General features: G+C 34.5%; 2 protein-coding genes across 2 annotated transcripts; one reads left to right on the forward strand and one right to left on the reverse strand.

The window, feature by feature from the left end:
- The first annotated feature begins 2,484 nt into the window (after positions 1–2,484).
- Positions 2,485–10,357, forward strand: Smp_042790 (dolichol-phosphate beta-D-mannosyltransferase). The gene is made up of 9 exons (XM_018796844.1): positions 2,485–2,588; positions 4,736–4,835; positions 4,870–4,903; positions 4,950–5,026; positions 5,324–5,349; positions 5,390–5,485; positions 7,966–8,034; positions 9,223–9,337; positions 10,005–10,357. The coding sequence occupies exons 1-9, from the start codon at positions 2,497–2,499 to the stop codon at positions 10,107–10,109; spliced, it is 714 nt and encodes a 237-aa protein (XP_018651944.1). The 5' UTR covers positions 2,485–2,496; the 3' UTR covers positions 10,110–10,357.
- Positions 10,358–12,939: 2,582 nt separating this feature from the next.
- Positions 12,940–17,143, reverse strand: Smp_145330 (hypothetical protein; the record flags this gene model as incomplete). The annotated part of the gene is made up of 2 exons (XM_018796845.1): positions 12,940–13,734; positions 16,088–17,143. 2 exons carry the CDS (start codon positions 17,141–17,143, stop codon positions 12,940–12,942), a joined length of 1,851 nt encoding a protein of 616 aa, XP_018651945.1.
- Positions 17,144–25,905: the final 8,762 nt, after the last annotated feature.

Consider the following 25,905-nt stretch of genomic DNA (forward strand, 5'->3'; position numbering starts at 1 on the left):
TCGACAGCCACGCTTAATTGAGGACCATCATCTCCGGGCGTAACAGGAAGTACACGTTTCTGGTATTTCCTAGTTTACCCTGTAGTCATCATTCACTGCCATAGAGGCACTTGACGGTTGTCCTCATCACCTAGTGCATCTCAACAACGTTGTCGGCACTCCATTTTTTCAAAAAACATTACTGTTTAAATCGTGTTCCTCAGCTCCATTCAAAGTGGATTTTTTCCTCGTGTAGCGTGTCCTATTAGCGGGACTGGGGTCTATCTGTTGAGAGATGTTTTATCATGCATTTCTGCTGTTGCCTTACCGATCTGGTTCTGCTTACATATCTAATGTGATCGGAGAAGCCACTTTTCAAACTAGATCAAATATGGAGGGTATAAGTTAAATATCAGTTTCTGAAGTTCACATTCATCAGACGCGGAGACTTAGCGGTCGTGTGGTGTGACGGACCGGGTACTTCGGACACGCTTAAATCGCAGTGGCTTGAAAGCTTATGTTATATGATAGCTGTCAATACACCTCATACACATTGATTATCTTTTGCACTTAATTGGGACTTTCATAGCATCACTCCAAACTATAACTGTACACGGACAAACACTCTTATTCTAACGTCATATCTTACTGCAATAATAAGTTATTTACTCAATAATTTATTCTGTTTTATTTTGTTTTTATTACTCCTTTATGCTATACATACATAGTTGTTTATTCTTGTTCTGCGTTAAGATATTAACGTATTCCGCGACTCCTTTATTTCTATTTCCTTAGTTTCTTCCTTTCCTCCTTCAAAATCAATTCAAAATTCTTGCTAATTACAGAGAACCTGGTTTATTATTACTATTCTGTTATTAATATTTTATTTTCCTTTTCCTTCCTTTCTAAAACATGGCATATAAAGTGTTAACATTATTGAAAATTGTGTATTATTGCATTTTTGAGGAAACCCGAAATGGTTTCTTCACAGCACTTATGTACCCATAAGCTGTTTGTGAATAATAATAATAATAATATATATCTTGCATAGCAGGTACGCGCCATTTTTAAAGGCATGATCAATTATTTACAACACTCATCTAGAGACAAGGTGCTCGACAAGTAGGGTTTTTGAACCGAAAAAAGCACAAACGCAATAAATCTTCTAATGTCAGGCTAATATACACAGCTTTGAGCAGTAACTTTAATTCTTTTATTGCTTAGACGAGCTGTGTTCAGTTGTTGTCAGACGAGTGAGAGTGAGTTATTTGAAACTAACACGCGACCAGCAAACATGATGCAGTCGTTCACAGTGGATAGCGATTGGCGTCGTTGATAACACTGTTTGAGTTCATGAGATGTTCAACATAGGAGCCAACCACGCCGGATTAAGATAGCCAGTTGTTTCAAGATACGATCATGCCGAGTGTGACCAGCAGTTCGAGTAGTTGCCGCTGGAAGAATTTATCTTGCACTGACCAACGTGCTGCTTACATCTTCCCCAAATGACATGAAAGCAATGACAACATCTTCATTTTCAAGTTTGTGGTTGCTTATTACCAAACAACCAATAAAGGGGAAATAAAGACGAACAAAGGGGAAATAAAGCGAACGAAAGCGTAAATAAAGGGGAAACATCAATTTTTCGCCTTCACATTTGTCATCTGGGGGAAATGTCGATTTCCCCCCTTCCGTTTTTTAGAAAAAAATTCGCTCACTTTTTTTTATTTGAGAAGGCCTGTTTGATTTAAAATGCATTTGCAATTAAGTACATGTACCTTATTAATAAATAATCACTTGCTCTTTCTTTTTTATCTCTTTTCAAATGACACTGGCACCAGACAATTGCAAATAAAATATGACGTCTGATGCTCTGGCATCTAATAACGTTGTACAACAATACGCGTTTGGTTTTCAATAAATTTCTTTGAACACCATATTTTACCATATTTTACGTGCATTTCATTTTCGTGTTCTGTGTTGTGAGAATGAAGGCAAGCACAGATGTTTGTGATAATGACCAGGGTGTTTTAAAAGTGGATGTAAAATTATATCGTTGTGTATATAGACGACAAGTAGACAATTAGGCGTACATTTAGGCGAAAAATAGACAATTCAGAAAATATTTAGTCGAAAAGTAGACAATTAAGCGAGATAAAGGGGAAAATCCTCACTATTCTCCCAGGACAGGCCGAAAGCAGACATTTCGACGCATTTCCGTATTTTTCTTCCTTATTTTCCAATGTATTGTTCCCTCTATTTCCCCTTTGTTCGCCATTATTTCGCCTTTATTGGTTCATAATTAAGAGCAAAGAATAAATCTTAAGAAAATAGATTCCATAAATGACTACAACACTGATTTGAATTAGTGCATTCGAATAACTGAACTACCACCGTGTCGAGACAACAAGAAGCTAGGGCAACGAAACCAACTATTTTGTACACGCTCGTGACAAAGATATTGGATATTGAATTGACCTTAGGAAATTAACACGATTTCAATTTCTGGCCTTGAGGATGACGTTATATTCAATCATTCTGCCCACCTACAATGAGAAAGAAAATCTCCCGATTATTACATGGATCATTGATAAGGTTATGAATAAAAGGTGAGTCTTTCGTCACTGAAACCTGAATAATTTGACCTACAAAACACTATACAGTGTGATTATTTGTAAAATTAATCTTCGTAACTGGGGTTATGAAGGTTCACACCAGTGGAGTTTTAATTCACTTATTTCGCACAGTTCATGTTTCTTGGTATCTGTTTTCTCTCAGAGATCTCTGGATGTGTGTCGTAAGAAAAACGCTGCTGCTCTCATAATCTTTATTTTTCGATGTATAGTCTATCAGTGTTACGTCTAGTCCTAGCCTAACTTCAATAATAATAATAATCATGGTTTGATCAAAGCTTTTATTTCACTGGTGTAAGTACTATTTTGCATGTATATCACGCTGACAGGTTACTTATTATCTTTGGTGGTGGATCTGCTCTCTCAAACCACCTTCAAATCCTTATGGGGTAACTATTCCAACTGAGGTCCTTAGAGTACCATTTTGTAGCATCTTCAGTTGTTTAAAAATCTTCATTGATATAACGCAGGTTAAAAAACTGATTATTGCTTTTAAATATTATTTTATAATTGGTAGCTGCAAATTCACTCTGTGGGAACCTCTTTTCCATATTTAGTGTAATCTGGACCATCATATGTAAGCGACTGGTAGACGTAAGTGCTGGAATCATAAAACCGAGCGAGGCTTCACAATAAATTTATTATGAATAATTAACCTCTTCACAACTGTTCGGGAGAAACATTGGCATTTAATGAAATGAACATATTAATTAAACCCTTTAGCTGTTGGCTTTTCTATTATGAATTTTATCTTAGCAGATAATAATAAGCTCTTAGTTAACCTTACTCTGGTACCTATTCTGTAAAATTATTCGAAAGTGAGTAAAGATACTATATAAGTCTTGGTAAGATAACATAATCGGACCCCATACCACCTATCTCGATTCGGGCAGCTGGGCAGTATCATCAACTTTACCTTTATAGTGGGCCCAACCCAATTACCTGGTGAATGAGCTAACTTGTTGTATTTGCTCCCTCCTATATTCAAATACTACCTGCTTCAATCTGGGCACCCGGGCAATATCCTAGCCCTCACACAAAGGAAATGACAATTTTTTGTGTGGCGCATATATATCTGGTGCCCCCTTGTACCAATATTTATGTTCAACCAATAATAATATTCAAATGCCAATTCGGCGAAAAAATTTCCAACTAGCCAAAGTGTTATTTAGTTCGGCGCATTGATATCCTAGGTCTAGAGGTGAAAATTCGTCTAGCAGTTTTCACTTTTATGACCAACTTGGATCCGCATTATCCCAGTCACCCTGAAGTAAGTTCGTTATCAGAGAAGAACAAAGGTAAAGAAGTTTTTGTAAAGATACCGGAGCTGTTAAATTGTAGTAGTTAGCATACAGAATAATTCTCGTGATGTTAGGTTACGAATGAGTGAAAATCAGTTTCAAAGCATTATGTCCCATCCAACAGCTGAAAACAGTCATATCAGGTAGTTTCCTAACATTTAAAATTATGAAGGTTCTATTCCCATAATTTATGGTGATTCAGAAACCCCATACATGCAGTGTTTAGATCAGAACTAAATTCACATCTGTTTTGTAAACGTAAATATAACTGAAGGATATGGCTACCGCAAAGAAGCATCCCTAGTGATAGTCATATTGAATGAGTTACAAGCTCTTATTTGGCTACACGAGTCTACTCAGAGAGCATTAGGTAATTTCGTATAACTTGACTACGATGTCTCACATATCGTTCTTGATTATTGTCCTGATCCACGTAGAAAATTCAAACCTTTTAACAAGGATTCATGGCATAATCGAAATAGATGATTAAAAACTCCATGGTATGGTATAAAGTCAACCACCTCATTTGATTTTAAACATCATATTGTTGTGTACTCGTTTGTCTCATACTCGTCTTTGTGTGTGATCCAGTGTGTTGTTTTTCTATTCCATTCTTCTGGCATCGATGGTCGTGGCAAATTAGTTTTGAAGAACACTTTAATGTTACATCTTACCAGTATATGTTGAAACCCAGCTCAACTTTCTTGGGATACGTTGTGGCCGACTGTTTACTGCCGGCGGATAACAATTTCCAGAACTATATGTTATTTGTATTTATTAACGTAAATGTACTGAATTTCGTATTTAAATGTGTATCTACAGTGGCTTTCCCTACGAACTAATAATCGTTGACGACAACAGTCCAGATGGCACAGGTGAAGTTGCTAAAAAGTTACAATCTATTTTTGGAGAAAACAAAATAGTGAGTAGAACTCAATTACTGTAACATTGTTTAGATTCTCAAACCCAGAAGTGGAAAATTAGGACTAGGTATGTTGATTCACTTTAACTGGTATTCAGCAAACTTTTAATATAGGCTCAGCTTACTTGCATGGTTTGAAGTTTGCAAAAGGTGATTTCATTATCATTATGGACGCGGATTTATCGCACCATGTAGGTTTAAACTAAACTTATATCTTACCAATTTATTATGCCTATCCGCTGATTGTAATGTTATCTTTTGAGTTAGAATTTTGCGTTTTTGCGAATACTGCTACAGAAAATGTGTACCGTCTATATCTGAAACACCTAAGAAAAGAAACTAATAGTTTCACTCAAGAAAGAGCAGTATGGTTTTTTTGAAATGCAAGGTCACAATAGGATCCATATATATAGCCTCATCATTTTCAACTTTCCATCGAGTATATTTCCATTTATTTTTTGTCTTTTGATCTTTTTCTATGATTTCAGCCAAAGTTTATTCCTGAGTTCATTAAGTATGTATCTTGCAAGTTAACTAAATTTAATAAAATAAAGATTACAAAAGCAACATGATTACGATGTTGTTACTGGGACGCGATATGCATCTAACGGAGGTGTAAGTGGCTGGGATTTGAAGCGTAAACTTATCAGGTTAGTTTTTATGTGCCGATTAAAAGTCGATCTAGTAACGTCAAATAATTCTTCCTATTGATTACTTTACAATTTTCCATTATTTGTGAATTTCATTGACTACTTAATGTTGTTTCAAAGATCATTTGCTCATATGATATAACCAGAATGCTCCAAATTATCCGATTAGTTAATGTCATCTAAGTAGAAATGGATAAAATGATGTGCATCACACACTTTTCATCTATTATTTTCGTTATTAAGTGAGTATCATTTTTGGAATTTCGTCATTCTTAAGTGGTGATATCTCGAAGGCTGAAAATATTTGATAAAGTTTGAAAATGATTATATAACTGAATGCCAACTCATGTGTATCGAATGAAAATAAAGTTATTACAAGTTGTACTTAAACTGATGAGCCAAATTTTTTCGTATGTCCCTTGTGATTTTTCTTGATAGCCTTTACGATTATGAGTTCTGCATACAGTTATTGTGATGTTTTATACTCAAGTAACCGGTTATATTGTAAAGTATGCTACTTATACTGACAGATATAAGTAGTATTTAGCACCAATCAGAATTAGAACGCCTGCCAGCAGAAGTTTGAATTAGAGAGATCAGGGGGGAGAATAGTGAGCTGTTGAAATGACAACAGAATTGGAGGAACCACGAAGCACGTAAAGGACAACTGAAGAAAGATATGCAAATAATGTATTTAATGTATGGTTTTCATTTTTTACAATGGCACACTGTAATTTTGCATTGGTTTTCCCTACCTGAGTTTTCGTTCACTACGATAAGAACAATTGTATCTTTTGATTCTTAAATTAGCCTGAACTCGTACTGATTAGCAGCCTTACGTAATACTTAGAAGAATGATCTGTAAAGGCTAGAACAGATAATAAAACTGCTTGTTCCAATAATCTATCTACATTCTTTAATGTGAACAGAAATGTGTCCACATTTTTCACAAGGGATAAAATTATCAAGCTATCACGTCTTAGGTTTGTGTAAGGTATGTTGATACTTTTTCATTATATTCGGAGTTATACAAAATGATTAGTCGAAAAATACTATCGAGATTGTTGACAATACATAAGTACAGTTGATAAGTATGTTTTTGCTTAGAAAGACACTAATATAAACAATGTTCCATCCAACAAGCACTATATTTTTCCATCTGATTCACAGAATATATGAATAAGCTGGATTGCTTTAGTAAAATAGGTCATTTTTTCGTGTAATGTATCTTCAAATTAGCCTATTGGAAACTAAAGTCCATTTTTGAAGGATATTTGCCTTCGTGTTATTTATAAGAGATAAGAAAATTTATTGGATTAGTGAATCATGTGGGAAATAAAAGTCTCTGAATGTGCAGTATTTCTTTAGCATGAGTACTATGCTAAACAGTGAACTGGATTTTGGTGAAGCTATGCCCTCCGGAGTGGATGGATTGCAAAGAAAAGACTTCTATTAAAGAACAACTTTGTCTTCTTTCCGAATATTCTCGTCAGTAAAGCCCCCAGTAAATGTGAGATGCAGACTACTAATCAACTATCCAATGCGATGGAGAAAAGCTGAGAAAAGTAGAAGGAGAATGGTCTACCTGATAACCACGATCAAGCCATTCAGCTCAGAAAACTAAAACCTCAAAACATTCACCTGGGCTACAAATCTTCGCCTTCTCAAGATAGATTCCATCAACTTAATGTTTAATAATTAGTGATGCTGCATTTCCATAAATTTTTAGTCCTATGTTCTTTCGATCTCTATAATCCTACGTAGTTTACTACACAGTCCAACCTTTTGATAATACCATAGCTTTCATTTACTTAGTTTAAAATCAGCTTTGTACTGTACAGTCGGTACAGACAATGAAATTTCAATCAAAATAACAATGAAAGTGTGATATTCACTCGAATCGTCGTTATTAGTCTTTCTTTGAAATATATTTCGTGATTATGGTAGATTATTAGTTCAAAAATCAGAGTTAGTTAATTGTGTTTTATTTCTCGAAGAATATGGGATAACATTGTGGCGTGAATAGAGTTTTTTTTACAACAGACTCTTCTACGCTTACCAAATTATTCCGTTAGATTGTACAATCATTTAAGGTCAAATTACATGTCTTAGTAATTGGATCAATACTTTCGGTAATAAGTTTTTCTTAGAACTGGAACGTTGTTTCAAGTAGCGTTTGTAATACATGCAGTAAGATTTTCAAACTCGTTGTTTTTTCGTTCACTATGTGTTCTACATGTATTGGTAAATCAGGTTTCATTCATAAACACTAATTCATATTTCAAAAGTTAGTTGAAATTTCAAGTGCTTCCCAAACATTTAACTACAGTATAATTGTTTTTTGCATAACAGATTACAAATGAGTATGTTATCAGAGCAAACTAAAGGTCTTATATTTTATATGTTTTTAAAACAAAACAGTAATTTTTCGTACAAGTTTCTATCGACTTATTTCTTCACCTATTCGTTTGTTTTTCTAGCCGTACAGCAAATTACATAGCTCAAGTATTACTACGACCGAAAGCATCCGATTTAACTGGAAGTTTTAGGTAAATTAGCGTACATATTCTTTATTTCTAATCGTTCTTTATATATTTTTAAAACGATTATATGAATAGCTGCACAAATTATATTAAGTAGATAATTATTTGTGTTTACTAAAACATATGAATAATTGTTTTCAATTTTAATCTCGTTCTTTTATTAACTCAGGGTAATAAGTTTATATACAGGGCATGATTTAAGATAATAGGTAGTAAATATTATTATCGAAGGTTTTCTGCGTTCTTTCTGTTAGGGTTAAATAGTGCAGAGTAGTGTAAATATGAAATCAAAGCCTCTCAAAAAAGTGTTTGCTGCCTTGGAAAAAATAAAGACATCATTTAATCCAGTCGTAGCAATAAACTAACAATATAAAAACTCTTACACACTGCTATTCGCAGCATGAATATCACCTGTTACTTACTGTTCTTTTCCTATTAATACTATTCAGTTAATTCCAACCATACTACTCTGCATAGATGTTAGACATTTTCCACAGCTCGTTTAACGTTATTCGTGAGAAGAAAAACAAAACACACATGACTAAATTGTTGTCCAGTACATCACGTCTGGTCGTAAGTTATCACTTCAGAACATTTCCCAATCTATTTCTCCATTTAAGTTGAATAAATTTGTCATTGTTGTTAATATAGCAAAAATTGTATCTCACATCTCCAAAGGGTAAATACAACGAAAAATGTACACAAATAGTGTGGTCAGTTTGCAAAATTAGTTAATTAAAACAAATCCGAAATTGGAAACTAGTTATGTATACATAGTTGAAAAAGTAGGTGTCTTTATTACTCATTTTAACAACTGACTATTTGTTGCAATGGAAGGTAAGTCTCACAATTGATTAATTACTTAGTAGTAACCAATATCGTATTTATCTGATTCTTTTTTTACCAATCGCATGATGTTAACCAAGTTGCGATTCGACCACTAGTGTCTAATTGGCTCAACAATAAACTTTTGACCTAGGTTTCGTATTATTCGGTACTTTTCAGTAAGTCATACGTGTACTGTTGAGAGAACTAGTGCTCCCTGGTGGTTTCAAATCCATTTCATAAATATTGACAGATGTAGTAGGTTTAGTGCTTTTTGTGTAAATATTATCTCAAATGATTCTTTAAAAAATTCAACCAAAAGTATTGAATACATATATATCCATTTATCTCACTGTTTGTTTTTTTTAGACTATACAAAAAAGCGGTTCTACAAGATTTAGTTTCACGTTGTACTTCACGTGGTTATGTTTTTCAAATGGAAATGATAGTATTAGCTTCTTCACTTGGTTACAAAATTGGTGAGGTATGTTTACTTATAAATATTATATATACTTGAAATCACGAGTCTATTGAAGTTAGACCACTGTAGAAAACCTGGAAACTCTGGACGGCCGTTTCGTCCTATTGTGGGACTCCTCAGCAGTGCGCATCCACGAACCCCCGCTCGCGAGATTCGAACCCAGGACCTGCCAGTCTCGCGCCATAGCACTTGACTGATAGACCACTGAGTCGACATCCAACGGTGTTAATGTTTAACTTCAACCAATCCACGAAGTTGAGCAACCGTTTCACCAATGTCTTCAGTGAGTTTATATCTCCCAACAGACCTGATTGAACTCCACTGGTTACTGCTTCTCACTAGAACTCCAGGAAATACCTCGTGGAGCCAGTCACTAGTGAATATATGATAAGGGGTTTTTCTGTGGAGATTTTAGGTAATTTTTATATATACTTGAAACTATGAGTCCTGGGTTCGAATCTCGCGAGGCGGGATAGTGGATTCGCACTGCTGAGGAGCCCCACAATAGGACGAAACGGCCGTCCAGTGCTTCCAGGTTTTCTACGGTGGTCTAGCTTCAACTGACTCATGATTTCAATTATATATAAAAATTACTTAAAATCTCCACAGGAAACCCCCTATAAACATTAGTTTGAATTTTATTTTAAAAATAATTTTTATTTAATTCTAGGTTGGAATTACATTTGTAGATCGATTTTATGGAGAATCAAAACTTGGTGGAACAGAAATTATTCAATATATAATGGGATTATTACATCTTTTCTGTACTTGTTAATTTTCTTCTTTGTTTTTTTGGAAAAAAATAAACATAGTTAATTATAATTCTATTGTTCGAACTCGGTTTATATAATAAAACATTTTTTAAGGCTTCATTGCAAATCTAGGCTAAATACTTTTGTATATAGCTAATGAATTTACCCAAAGTTCAAATTCATTCACAATGAATATTATAATAGTCATCTTAAGACGTAGAAGATATAATTTTCAATTTACGTCAATATATAAATTCTTGGTAAATGTAATATATTGATTTGTTTTTCCTTTTGTGTATGGTTAGTGTACATTAGTTTGATAATGGTTAGTAATCTATAAACGGTACAACTATTACTCTGAAGAATATTTTCTCCTAAAGTTAGTTTCCATTATGAACTTAACTGAAAAATCATCAGAGATCAAGGAGCACTAGACAATTATTTTAGTAATTGTGATTAGTAGTTTTTAATAATCCCTTTACTGTATTTATTTTGAGTTGGACTTTTAACAAACCTATATGTTAATAATAATTGTGGTTAGTTCCGAGGTAGATTCCCAGTGATCTATGTAGTTTAACTTTGTTGAGAGTGAGATAGATATCACCAATGATGTTGGACAGTCGTCCTGGAATACTACAAACTGACTTAGGTTAGAAATATGGATCATGGAGTAGTAAGATAAAAATATGATGGTCGCTGTAAGACCGAAAGGACTTGGATCCGATCTCGAGTGTTCGAATTGCTGATAAGTCACTAGACGGAATAAACGGGCTCTCCAATGATTACTAATTTACAATGGCCCTCCAATTGTAGTTTTGTAACAGAAGGCAACTTCAGATTTGACAACAGTATAAAAGCTAGACTTAGGATGACAACTAAGTGTCCCAATTAGTATATTAACGTCACGTACGCTACTTTTGTATAAACTACTCTAGCCATTTTCGAGACTGAATCTTTTGGAATGATATCAGAGTCCATTAATCTGGAATATTACAAAATATTTCTAGCGTTGTATAAGTTTTAAAGCCGGACTTTGATATTAATGAGAATAAAGGTTGTTCTTTTTTTTTGTTTCATCCAACTTGAGACCACCTGGAAGCAGTATATTTCAAACTAAAATCTTATCTGAACAAGTTTATAAAAGCTCCTGTAATTCTGATATTTCACCTGTGGTATGATATGTTCGTAACAGTAACGTACTTCATATTGCTACAAATATTCTTACGTGTGTTTCAGGAAATACTTTCTTGAAGTGTTTGGAAAATAAGTCAGAAGTCAGTTTTTAAAAAATCTTCAAGTCAGTACATGACGTTACTTCATGAACTCATTAACTCCTGACATGAGTCGTTTATGGAGCTTCAGACTTCCTGTTTGAAGCCGATAAGATAACCTTACTCACTATCTGAAGACTACATGACTGGGTTTAAACAAAGTTAGTGCGTGTGCATTCATCCTTTGCTAAATCTTAAATCTGTGTTTAATTCACTGGACTGGTTCATTTGCTTTTATTGAACTTTATTTCTTATCCTCAGCTTCTAACTACTATAAGTATTGTTATCTTTACGGCTTTAGTTTTCATCTTTCTGATTCCTTGACGTATAAATGCAAGGAAAAAAAATGCGAATTCGGCCGAAATACTGTGCTGTTTTGAATTATATATAACTACCTTTTTATCAATACATATAACAGTATTAATTAAATTACAATTTTAAATGTTCATACAACTGTTGAAACAATATCTTTCAAGATTAGGCGAAGTATCTGACAAATTTTAAAATTCAACTAAAATATAATCATATTTGCATGTTTCATGTTTAACTACATTAAATAACCAGACATTTTTTACGTATATAAAGATGAATTATTGGCAGGACCTTTTTCATCTAACACATATTAGTGACTACTTATCAGTGGTATTTTTGTTCTACATGAACTGTTTGAGATTTTCTAAACCACGATGAATGTCTTAGTATATAAAAATATTGAAATAACGTGAATTTCTATTGGCATCATTTTTTTTGGATTAATTGATTGCAGCATATTCCCGATGGTGGATTTAGGTTGGTAATGCCTTATTTTGAGTAGAAATATCTACCTTCGGTGATTTACATGTAGATTTGTAAGACTGAACTGGATGTGTTTGTGCGTGAGTTAGTAAATGTGGTAAATTCTGGTATATTTCCGATGTGTTTTCTCGATTTTCTTTTGATTTATTGTTTACCAATAGTTCTTTAGTCATCCTAAGCCCGTTTCTGTATAATTTTATAAATTTGTTTTTACCCAATATGAGTCGTTGGTTCACCAAACTAATCAAAGGATCTGCGTAAGTTTCCTCTACTTTAAGTTTACTTAAATTTTCATGAATTTCAGCTTCTTCTCTGGTAACAACTATAGTATTCCATGGTGACCATGGTTCATTAATATCCCATCGAGCCAGTGTCAAATCAAATAGATTTGTCCAACCTGATAGAACCGAGCGACTTTCCCAAATTTGGTCGATTAAAAATCGTATGTCTTCTTTATTGATTAAGAAAGGCAGTGGATTTACACATACAGTCTCTTCATGTGTCCCGTCAATAATGGCATCTGTTTCCGGTTTTGGAGACTCACCTCGTTCTAATCTCTGTAATTCTTCCTCTCGTGCGTTTTCTATTGCCACTCTTTTAATCTTTTCTACAAGTCTAGTCTCATTTTGTCTTAGTTCTGTCAGAATATATTGATATGGTTCAAGATCTAATCTCTCACGTCCCCGGTTATCACTTCTTCTACATGATTTACATGGGAATAGTTTGTTCGCTCGTGAGCTGAGTGGGAATAAGTTCTTCTTTAAGTATCTTTCGACTACAAATAAAGCTAACTTGTTGTTATTTTGTACAGAACAGTCGTTTCTTTTACGCTTGTTGGTACTGTAAGGTACTTACCTACTTCCGGATTAACTTGTGGTAATTTTGCAAACTGCACGAATCTGTTGCGAATCCTTTGTCTTAGGCCGGATAAAATTTTACCTGAAATACCACGCATAATTAGTTCTGCTTCTCTGTCAACCAATCCTATTATCTCCTTAGAAATCTTTGTATTGTATGAGCTCACTGTTTGTTTCAGTGTCAGAAGTATATCTAGCCTTTCATTATGTGTTAGATTTTCCAAACCTAAACTTTCATGAATGTCTAGCAATTCCTTTGCACGAATCGTTTCAGCTGTGGCTACTTCAGTTATTCTTCCATCGATTGAGGATATCCAACGATGAGGAGCTGAAGCTTTTTTTAGACAAAGAGATTGAATATTTTCAGCAACTTCCTTGCTTCTTTTTATTTGATGTCTATTTATAGCTGATATTAATTCTGCCTCTTCATCCAAAAGCAACGCTAGAGCTGCTTTCTTTTCTGCTTTCGTTATGTTTTTTTCTTCTATTTTACTTACTTCTTCTTTACGCCACAATTCTAAAGCGTTATATAATCGATCAAAATCAGCCACAGTTTTTGGATGAAGCCTTCGCTCAAAATCATGTGCGACTCTTCTATCCATTTCATTTTTATGTTTTTCAGATTGTGATTTTTCCCAAGCAATATAATCATCCCTTATTTTCTTAAGACGCGCTACTCTTCTTTTTGCAAGCCATCGACGTAGATACTTTTGAATGATTATAATCTACAAAAGGAAATTAGAAAAGATGTCTTATTCTTTTAAGAGAAATTCTGATATTTCGAAAACGTTTATTAATATGGAGAACATTTTATAGCCGCAGTTATATAACAAAATAAGCTTTAAATTGTTTCTCGTTATTATTATGTCAAAAATCAAAATTTATTAGACTTGAATATTTTTCCAAATTATTTAGAATACGACTAGTAAAAGTTTAACTTCGTTGTGGACATAGTTACCTTAAATTTTATTGTTGGTTATTCGTTTGCTAGTAGAGTGCTTTGTTAGCGTACGGTAGTTTTATATCCTTAATCGTGTATTCTAGTTAGGTGGATATCGTTTTTTTAATTCTAATATCTGTTTGTTCAGGTTATATAAGTGCACTTAGTAAGCAACTGGTCTGTTTGTTAGTCGTGTATATTGATAGGTTAACAATCGTCTTATTGTTTTACTAGTGAATAATTGTGAATATTTGTAAAAATGTAAAAAATTAAGAATAAACTTGGTGCATGTAATTTAACATTAGATTTTCTATTGTTAAGTATGTTAATAATTTCTAACGTTTATACTAACCGACCCACTATAAGTAGGATGCTTAAAGTTTTGTTTTATATCTCAATGTTGATCTCTATTCAACAGTTGGATTTTGTACTGAAAATAACGTTTGTTGGTAAACCTGTCGTTAATGATGGTGTTTAGCAATTAATCGATGCTGATTATCAGCAAATGCATCTCCCTGTAATCAAGTGCCGACCAAATCTAGTGATTAGAAGACCACTCATTTCTGGCGTAAAACCAAGCTCTGCAAAATGTTATTTAAGAATCAACCATAATAGTTGCACCATTTCTGATTCCTATACTGAAAAACGGATTAGAATAGGTTCTAACCTCTGTTATATTGTGAATATGCTTTCACAACAAAAACCAACATCCACTCCTTTAATCTGTATTGGTTTATTTAAGAATATTTCATAACATTTACTTACGTATGTTCAGGTTTTAAGTTATGTGGTGTAAATGCATAATTATGTGCACATAGCTGACAGCAAACATACAGACTGGTTATCGTCACTGGATATAATTTTATGTTCTTTTACCCTTACACAAAATCTTAACCCCGTGGACTCAAGCATACTCATTCTTCTAAATTTGCATCATTGTCATAATAAGTCTTGATTATAAGGCAGTCACAGCTGTCTGTTGTGACAGATATCCGAGGACTTCGGAGTAGCTGATTGTCATTACTCAGGTCCGTCAGAAGGCTTTAGTTGTAGGTATACATACAGCACACTGGTTTTGTTTGTATATGATTACTTCCTCAAGAAAACCTAGTTATTTCCACTTAGTCTATTTATTACATATATCGCAGTAAAAAAGTACTATCTTTCGGTTCAGTACACAAGCGAAACCATGCTCTAACAGTAACTACGATCGAACGAAGTTGTTTATTTGCCAAGGAAGTATCCATTGAATGACAGTAAAACTAAAGTATCACCAACTTCTGATGAAAAGATAGAAGTGCAGAAAATTAAGTTTGCGACCAGTAAATCGTTTAAAAATCTGATTGTTAGCTTTGAAATGAAAACCCGAAATTCCACCTATTTAGTTGTTTCAGTCTATATATTTCAAAGAGAATCTTTTAATAAATACACATCAATTAATTAAGGTATATAAGACACCTTAGCTGAATTAATAGGTTTCCTAAGTATGTTTGGAAGTAAAATGAATACTGCTACGATTTACTTTAATAAATGAAATTCTGGAGTTGATGTTTTATTCGAATCACTGACTAGTAGTTAAATATACTTTCAACAAAATTAGTGTCGAAACCTGAAGCTACATTGTAATTACAGAAATTAAACTACAAATAATTTGTGTTGGGTCAACTAATAATGTCATGGGAATCAGCTATATAATCAAGAATCTCTATTGGTATATGAGTCTGAATTCAAAGAAGGGTGTCTAGAAAAATCAATTTATTTACTTCGATTAAATCTCACCGATGTATCCAGACACGAAATTTCCTATTGCAAATCTAAATGCCTAGGGGATTATGTAGTAGTACGTTTCTCTGAGATATATGTGTCTGTGTATCTGCATCTGAATAACGGTGGAGGTGAGTAGCAAGTTTTACAGATGTAATTCTTATGTATAAAGTGCTTAGTCAAAAACCTAGAGAAATAATATGGTAAGTGGTTAAAAATGCGTGAATAAAGTACGATATATTGTGCAGCGCATTATTTTTGCTTTAACTGATGAATAGAACCTACAAATGCTAACACCGTCAACTTTTTATTTTGTTCCGTCATTGTCGATCAAGTTACTATCACATCACAAGTGAATTTGAAAGACATCTTACTTTTGTTAGTACTCTGGCAAGATATTCATCTGCTGTTTCATATGGCCCAGGGGTTTGTACTCTGTCCTGACTGTTGGAAACAAAAAATCCAGGCTTCGAGAATTGGGTAGACATTTGATTTACTGTCATACTTCCAAAATGGTGCATCCTATATGTTTGTGTGTCTCTGGATGTTTGTGAGGCTCCCAACCTTTTTCTTCGTATGGGTTTAGTTTGTGCAGATGCATTGTGATATATGCAGTTGGTAATTGTATTTTTGTATCCTCCAAGAAATGGTTTATGATAATCGTATGGTAACCAATGTATATGAATATTTTCAGTATCTATGTTTGCCCCATCTTTCTTAGGAACTAGCATTATATTTTCTTGACTGTAAGGATCTTTATTGACTGCGATCTTTCTCCCGATGATTTTGACAACAAGACCAGACGTTAAAAAGATTTCACGAAGTCCTAGCTTTATTTTAAACGAATCTGCAGCGTTCCCAAGAGAAACGGTAAAAGATAACAACCTATTTTCATTTGCCAAGGTAATGAGTGGGGTATCAGGGTTTACCACTTCACCATTGTAATAAAGTGTTAAGTTTTCATGACTTATGCCCGTGTCTTTAACCAGTATTATTTTAAGGTCCATAATGACGAATTTTTCAGGGACCAGAAATATTTCCAGGGAAACTCCACATTCCGTGTTTATATGAACTGTCACACTATCCTTGGGATCGCTATAAAAATTGGGAGGCAAACTAGCAGTATCACTTTTCTTACCAGACATATTTGTACGTAACGCAGATCCGTTTGAAAAATTTGCTGGCTCACTTGTGTGAGAAATTATATCCTCTTGTTTTCCGTTATCGACGCATTCATGTAAAATATTGTCATGTATTATGGTATCTGAAACATCATAGTGCTTTGTGTTGACATTTGCTTCGAAATCCTTCTGGTCGGTATTTAATTTGTCGACAGCGGAATTTTTACCTATTTCTTCAGCATCTCCATTACTATAGTGTTCGCTATGTTCAACTTTATCCTGTTCGTTTTCACTTTTTGTCCCATCCATGACTTATCCGAGAATTGTTGGTGTAAAAGTGTTTCAGATACAGATAAACTGTAGTCTCTTATCAGCAGATAGCAAGTGTACTGTAAAAGAAACAACACTGTAAATAAAATCAAACAGTTCTAAGATTACTTTTAAATTTGACAGATAAGTGAAATACTAGTGAATTTGAGGAAGACTCTGGTGAGTGAAAATGGGGTTGAATTAAACTAAACAAAGGGCTGTAAAATTAGATAAACCTTAGTGATAATCTCACAATTTTGAAGGTCGAAGAATTTTTTTCCTATCCGATACAGCATTTCAGTTAAAAATAAATAGTGGAAACCTGATTTCTTTTACAATCGAAATGGTATATAATGCGCATTTTCGGCTGTAAGTCAAAATTCTTAGTTTATATAAACATCAATTACAATAGTCGTCTCAGCCAATTAGTATCCGAAGCATGTCGACGATTTATTTTCCTCTCAGACGCCAAGTGCATGGTTTTCGCACGAGTATCGAAACTCTGATTTTCTAGACAGTTTGCTTTTGCTTTCCTCTCACTCATTCGGTCTATTCGAATTCACCGACTTATTGTACTGCTTATTCCTACTCGTTTTTCGTTATAATCAGTAATGAGATGATCTGTCCAAAGTAAGATACACTCATATGGATTACTTACCTAAACTCCAATCAACACAGGAATTGGATTTCCCCACGTCTAAGTGAAAAATTGACAAGAATACCTCTGAAAAAACTTCAGAAATGCAACTAAATACTAATTATCATTCATAACAAGAGAGTACGAGGATCGAACTCATCAACGAAGTGGCGTTTTATGGGTAGTGTTTGCACGTATAGCTTGTATACATAAGTATCTACGGTCGAGGATTTGGAACGATGTTTTCGATGATCAATCCATAACTGATATTTCTGAACCTAAACTGCAGTGGAGCTAATAACACGAGGGCACAAAACCAGTCCGTGAATTAACCAGTATTAAAACTTGACTAGGTTCTTTCGATTTCAGTTAAAAACATCAAATGAGAGAAAAAAACGCACTAAAAAATATCTAATGAGGACATCCACACATTTTTTAAAGTAAAGTCAGTGATACAGACAAAATACCAGCACTTGTAACGTCACACTGACGTTCATTTGCAGTTAAATGTCTCAGAACAAAACAAGAAGTATATAATATCAAATATATATTAAAATTTATGTTATCAGTATACATATGCTTAACAAATATATGGTCTAAAGCGTTTACGCTAAACTTTTCAACTGATAAGTGACCCAAACTTTTTAAAAACGTTAAAATTAATGCAAAAGATATATTATACTCAAAATCTAGCTGCAAAATACTTTAAAAGTTAAACACATTCATTTGTTGTGAACAACCAGCTAATTCAATTGTGACTTGATGCACATCGATACATTCAAAATAAGTTTGAACATTACGTCAAAATAAGAGCCCATGTAGTTAAACATGGAATATTAGAAGCTTTCCTCCAGTAAACCATTCTACTCTGTTAGAATAGGTACTGTTCTACTTTCGGTTTAGTCATCATGTGTATAATTAAGTACCAACAAAAACTATGAATGAACCGTTTTGCTACGAAATATATTTTTATAAGTACTGTGTTTATTTAATACCATGGATTTAGTGTTAATGGCACCAGAATGTTTAGCATCTTGAACTTGCGAAATTTTCGTTTTGTAACTAGTTATATTTAACTTCTAAATAACCATTTTTAGGTAATAGAGATGGCATTCACAACAATTTATATACATTTTAACCATACTGTTTACGCAGTAATGTAAACCCAAGCTAACAAAACAGGGGAAGTATAGGTGAACTTTTGGGAAAAAAACCTCAAGAAATTCGATGTAGATATTGACAACAATACACCTAAATTTCAGTTTTTTCTCCAATCTCGGGTTAATAGTGCATGTATTTCTAAAAATTTATCCATTGTGGACAAATGTCTCCATATCAACACATTCACCCTCCCCGAAATGTCTACTTACCTCAAAATTTACAAAAATTGTCTACTCTTCCACAAAATTCACAATAAATTATTTACCCTTCCCCAGTGTCGTTAGGTGAGATAGCTAACTTTTGGCAAAACCTGACGAACTAGTATACTGTATACTTAAAAATTTCATCTCAAATTTCCTAGGTCAGCCAATTTATGTGCACATTCGACAAAAATCAACATAGTGGTTTAAATGACAACGACTTATTAACTATTTTTGCACGCAGTTTTCGATGACATCTATATAAAGGAACGATGAAATGTCAACATTGTAAAAGACAGAAAACGATGTCTCCACTCATATATTGTTTTTGATTACAATCTGAAAAGATGTTAGCGGTAGATCTGGAGGTATAAATGAAGATTAACTCTTAGTTCAAACGGAACACACATGCATATCAACGATAACATGCTGCATCAAGTTAGTTTCAACATACTCAATGAAGAAACTAAAACTGAAAATCAATTTTTGAAGTTCTACGCAAATATTTCCCTCGATTAGCTTATCCACTTATCCCGAACAAGTGAATAACAGACACAATGAGTTAAATCTTTAAATAAGCTGATGCTAAAATTCTAGATTTGCCATGACCAGTGAATTTAGTTTGCCTTTTACTCATCATTTTGAGATCCAGGCTATCTTGTCAAAGCAATTACACTTAAGCCAAATAAACTTTGAATGGCCGTTTCAGAAATTTTCAAAAGTTTCATCTGGCCTCGTTCACTGCCGAAAAATTGTCAAAATTACCCGGAGAATCGAACTGTCCAACCTACTCACTATATTTATTTTGAGCGCTTTGTTTCTATGCCTCTTCAATGACCTTATTTTTAATATTTTGATACAAGTCGGAAAAAACAAGACGATTTCCTTGCATTCGCATATTGGTCTCAAATAGCAACTTGAAGCTTCTCTTTCTGTCCATTTTCTTTTACCACATTACTCGCCTTTGAAGTGACAGTTAGCTTGAACCATTCCTTTCTTCTGAACTACTTTCTTCACCAGGGAAAATGATTGCTCGATATGGTAGCAATCACTCCAGAAAAACGGTGTGAAAAGAGTGTGATGCAGTGAGGAGCATTGATAAATTGTTCATAGTAGTAAAGCGAAAGAGCAAACTTTTGATGAAGATGAATACACTAATTAGTTTACTTGTCATTACGATTGCAATATTCAATAAGTTAAAGGAAGGTAAATACATTTCGATACAAAACAGGAATGTTGAAATTTTCAGAGTGAAAGTTAATCTATCAAGATTTTAGAGGTATGATGTCTTTTTTATCGTATAGTCTGTAACTAGATACAGGCGAAGCTTTAGTGCCAGTGACGTACAAATTGAATAATTTATGTGGCCAAAATAAAATTTCACACTTCCTTATCGTATGACGCTGTAGAATTATCGTATTTGTACTCAATATCTTCCGTTTATTAGTATCAGTCGTGGATATATCTCACTCGCAAACAACAATACTTCCTTCTTCTCTCAGCGTTCACATAAATTCAACTTACATCTTTTTTCCTATCCTATTGGTAACTTACCTTGACTTAAGGAAGTATGGGTGTTGTATTTATTTTAAGCTAGCTCTTCACTACGTAATATTATTGACTGTGATTATCTTCAAAATACCTTGTGTACTTATACGTCAAGCGGCACCGCTATTTATGCGTGAGAATATTAACATATATGGTGAACTTTATCTTTGTATCTCACAACACAATCAACTTTCAAAGGCTACTTTCCACATAAAAATGTTTATTAATTTATTACAATTAATAATAATTATTAACTGAAATTTTATTTGGCGAGACTAAACTACATGGACGACCTTTGGACGAATCTTAAATGACCTTGAGAAATATTAGCCAATCAGAAGACAGTTAGTGTACAGTAAAAATTTATTACACAAAACCAAAGAATTAAAATGGATATACTTATTTTACACGAGTCAAAAACTTCTCAAGGTCAGATATAGGTTCAGAAGTTCTAAAATCATAGTGCATACGGCACAGGAACGCATCCATATGGCTCCATAGTAGTCGACCTCTGAAACCATGATAAAGTCTCAAAAATTCTATTAGCCTCGACCACACAGCTTCAATGTCGTTGCTATATTGGTATGGTTTAAGGTTTAAGGTTAGAGTTAAGGTTTAGGGTTATGGTTTAGGGTTAAGGATGGGTCTATATTATTATGGACGGCCTTTGAGCGACGCTAAAGTGACTCTGAGAGTGTCGACATAATAACTAAGACTAAATTAGGGTTATAAACCTGTGTGAATAATTCAAATTATGATTTATAGCTCATGGTTAAGGTTAGGAATTATACTTAGGGTTTTCATCACGAACTGACATCAGCTATAATGCCAAAACTCTATTTATACAAATGGGTAATTGAATTTCGCGCCGATATCTTATGATCACTTCTCTTGTATACGCTGAATTATCACGTCTTCTCTAAAATCCGTTGTAAACCGACCGTATGTAAGCATCAGGTGCCGAATTTAGCGCCGTGTCCTTGAAAACCTGCGAGAGCTTCTGATTGGCTCGTCCATATAGTTTAGTCTCGCTTTTTATTTTAAGTGTTATTTCGACTGACTTTTTACATTTGCGTTCTGCTTTTCAGTTTTGTGTCTTATCACACGTTTTGTTTAATGTAATACCTTATTTAGTTCCTCAATCTTATCCTCCATATCTTATTGTACGTATAGTCTTTGGTCGTTCACATAGATTCTGACGATGAAAGTTACAATAGATGTAGTGGGAATACCAATCATAAGTGACTTCCGTAAATACAATTGTCAAGTAGATCATAGGTAAGTTTGATTGTTTTGAATTACGTTGTTAATTATAGTGTCTATGAGTATGTAGAATTATGCTCTACTTCTTCATTAGTACTATTATAACAATAGACCTAATCCTTAAATTATATATATGTCATAATATGGTTGCCTTATCTACAAGATCATACGAGAAAGTCACATCATTGTCTGTTCTGACCCACCGTATCGTAACGATTAAGAGTATGATACTTAGTACTTCTGAAAAACATGTTTAGGCTGAAGATAGGGTAATATATTTAATGTGAATAAAGACAAGTTATACAAAATGATCACTTCTGCAAGACTGAGCCATGTCATCCCATTTATAGAATATTCCCGCGTTCACTATTCTTTGCCTTCTCCCTGTGTTAAATGTTGAGTATCTATTTTCCCCGTTATCTCGTGTTCGGTTTTGAGGATTGCATGATTACGGCCGACAACGCTACACAATAAATTCTGGATAGCACAAGAACCATATCCAACGAAGAGTCGGACAGACCTGAGCGTGTCAAAAAACCCCATAGTAATCGCAAAACACTTTATCTCATATATTTGTTTCCTTCTTTATCCTTGGTAGGCACTGCACTTCGTGTTGTCTTGTGCTGAATGTTGGAGGGTCTGGGTATTAAAAATTAGAAACATGCGCTCCAACTGTTCTGTCCTACGGTCTAAAATCGAAACTTATTCGGATCACTCTACAAGTTTTTAATACATTTAAGACGAAGGGTAGCTAATGACAGTGTAAACGTATGGAGGATATGCCAAATCGACCATAGAATCCAGAATTCGAAATTCAATTGCGTCATGCAATATTTGTACCAATTTGTTGTTCAGTGCATTTCTAACTAAGTTACTCCAAACTCTGTACAATACATTCATGTGTCCTTTGTCCTCAATCATGACATAGTTCTGGCATACAGAGTGCGTATTGATGGGCTCAGAGCTTTCATTGATTCATATACGACATACTATACTACTACATCCAAACATCCTACCTATATGAAATTGCTGCCGATTTAAGGTCTCATACTACAAAACAGAGAAGCATAATTTTCAGTTTCAAGCGGATGGAATGTTTTAACATCAGTGAACATCATATGTAGTGAGAAGTGGGAAACTGTTGGTCCCTTACAATCCACACTTTTGTCAAGGAAGAGGATACGTGATTAAATATGAGGACAGGTATGTATTGTTGATAAAGGCGACTCAGAAAATACTACCCAATTTGATATATGTTCACTGGAGGACATGTGACTAATTCTGGTATAAATGAGCCACATACGTTTGTGACTCCCGGGAAAAGTCAACAGATACGTAGTAAGTAATTATTTCAGGTTCTGTTCAGAATGAAGAAGTTAATAAAATTGAGATTTTTAGGGATAACGGTTTCATTAAGTAAGATGGTTCTTTTTGTCAGACCACTAGTTAATCTTTTGCATAAAACTTAGAGTAGCTGCAGCACGGCATTTGACTGTCGTACGAGATATCAGAAGCGAAAATGTTCAGCTATATATTTTGAAACAAGCCGTACAAATATTGAACAACTGTATGACTCTCAAGATTGTGTGAAGGCTATTACTGAGTTCACTGAATAACATTTACAAGCGGCTTACGAACCTTTAGAGGATGCACAATTTCCTGTGCCAACAGTATCTCAGTGCAACACGAGTTAACCGTCCCACAAAGACTCTGTCAATATGAAAAAACCCTGAAATCATTATAATAAAATGGGTAGTTATGAGTAATCGTCCCTATGATTTTGATAATCGTACTACTTGCGTAGTTAATATATGACTTAAACGACGGGCCCGTTTATATAACGTAGATTATTGCACTGTTTGTCAGTTGCTACGCAACCTCAATCGGGCTATTGTGATGTTTTATATGATGGTAAATCCCCAAGTTTTGTGCTCATTTAAAAGTAGATCTAATTGGTGTACATTTCGTGCCTATAGGTAACCCTCGTGCTATTGATAGAAGAAACCAGAGAAGTAGTGAATAGGTCTTTATTTCGATCTTCGCGCAGTCACAGTGGAGCGTGGGATTATCTGTTCAGACAAACAAAGGCTCTCAACATTCCATATAAGATAGTAGGGAATATAACGCTTACAAAAGGTAAGGAAGTGAATGAATACTTGAACAATACTGTTTTAGCATATGCTTGGTTGTTTGGGGTCAACTCTTAACCAACCAACCTGAGCTGTTACATATATACCTGCCACACGCATCTATTAATTTCCACGCTGATCTCACCGAATATAGACTCCTTGTATTTGTATCAAATGTGCTGTCTGGTTTATTCTCTGCCTTTTGGAAGTCACAGATCTGATATATCATTACCAATCTGTGCACAAGGCTTCCATCAACCAATTCGGCCTTTGTTAGTAAAAATATCTATTTTAACCGTAATGCTGTAGTATTGTATGTGTCAAACGTACGTGCTTAAGAGATAGACGATAAGTTCCACTTATTTACCAAGGTTTTGGCCAGTGATTTGACAAAATGTCCATCGTAAAATGACTAAAAGATATTTCTTGCCTATTTTGAATAAAGACATTGCCAGGTGAGCGAAAAATAAAGATGTCGTTTGTCCTCTAGGTGTCCAATAAAAATGTGTTTTTTCTTGCAGGTCACGAGTACGTGTAGAATTACGGTCTACTTCGTTATTAGTACTGCTATAATGATAGACGTAACCCTAAAATTGTAGATATGTCATGATGTGAAAACTTAATCTATATGATCTTACGTGGAAGTCATATCATTGTCCACACTGACTCGTCCTGTCGTAAGAATCACCAATATATGATAGAGAACAAAATTAGGCTGCAGATAGAACAATGTATTTCATATGAATAAAAGGGATAAGTTACACGCAATAGTGACCACGCCTGCAAGGCTGAGCCAAGCCACCCGATGAATTGATCTTTCCTATCTCTATTGCTGACCGCTTCGTCTCAATTGTTTAATAAAATTCTTTCTAGGAATTATATGCCCGGCTTCAAATGTCGTGTGGTTGGGGTTCAATGCCACTACATATGTTCTCCGAGACCGAGCAATACTGTTTAGACGGAACTTTATTTCGAAAAACGATGCTTCATATGACTTATTATCTAGGATAGGCAAAGGAACGACTCTTCAGGCTTGGCCAAGTTTATTTATTTCTCCTCTGAACTAGACTCTTTATTTCATTACCTTGTGGTGGCTTTCGTGAACGGTTGATATGGCACGGTGAAATCCTACCTCACCAACGCGTTGTTGGGTAACCCGTTCATAGAATACCCCCCATCATATCCTTCTATTATCTTGTTGGCTTTGATTCTCAAACAGGGACCTAGCAAGAGCCGCGTGTGACAATTGTAACAAAAATACATATGCTGCTGAGACAGAGAGGCTGTAGATTACTCCCGGGATGCAGGTGGATGGCAGCCTCTGTATGTTGTGGATGTGCGAACATCAAGTGATACAACTCTCCACGATTCATCTGCTTCTTCCATAACTATTTGAAATATTCCCGGTGGCATTACTCCCAACTTTGTTTTTTTGTCGTTCAATAATGTCTCTTTTTTATATTCTCCAGTGGTTTGGGGCGGACCACCTTTATTTACATCTATAGGTAAGGTTAGAAGTTCGATGAAGTTACACATTGCTTAAGAATTAAACCTCACAAGCGACATTACCCTACTAGTTGGTTTAATAAACGAGTCCGGTTGACATCCCTGAAATAACACCCCAATGGCTAAATAAAGTGCTGCCTTAAAACATGAAAAGTAATAACGTGCGAAGACGTTATAGAAAGATTGGATAGCACGAGTTTACATCGGAGTTAATAAATACGTATTTAAGCAAAGGTCTCTCAAAGATGACCATCCACGTGATTAAGTCGTAGATTTTGTGCCACAAACTAAAAGGCTAAACTGAACTTCCGGTTAGTA

This window comes from Schistosoma mansoni, chromosome 4, assembly GCF_000237925.1.
Source record: "Schistosoma mansoni strain Puerto Rico chromosome 4, complete genome".
NCBI classification, from domain to species: Eukaryota; Metazoa; Platyhelminthes; class Trematoda; order Strigeidida; family Schistosomatidae; genus Schistosoma; species Schistosoma mansoni.

Excerpts from the sequence above, each read along its gene's own strand:
- Smp_042790 (XM_018796844.1), top strand. The coding sequence starts at position 2,497 with ATGACGTTATATTCAATCATTCTGCCCACCTACAATGAGAAAGAAAAT. Across the intron at positions 2,589-4,735 it reads GATAAGGTTATGAATAAAAG|TGGCTTTCCCTACGAACTAA; the intron begins GTGAGTCTTTCG and ends GTGTATCTACAG. Across the intron at positions 5,350-5,389 it reads TTTATTCCTGAGTTCATTAA|ATTACAAAAGCAACATGATT; the intron begins GTATGTATCTTG and ends AATAAAATAAAG.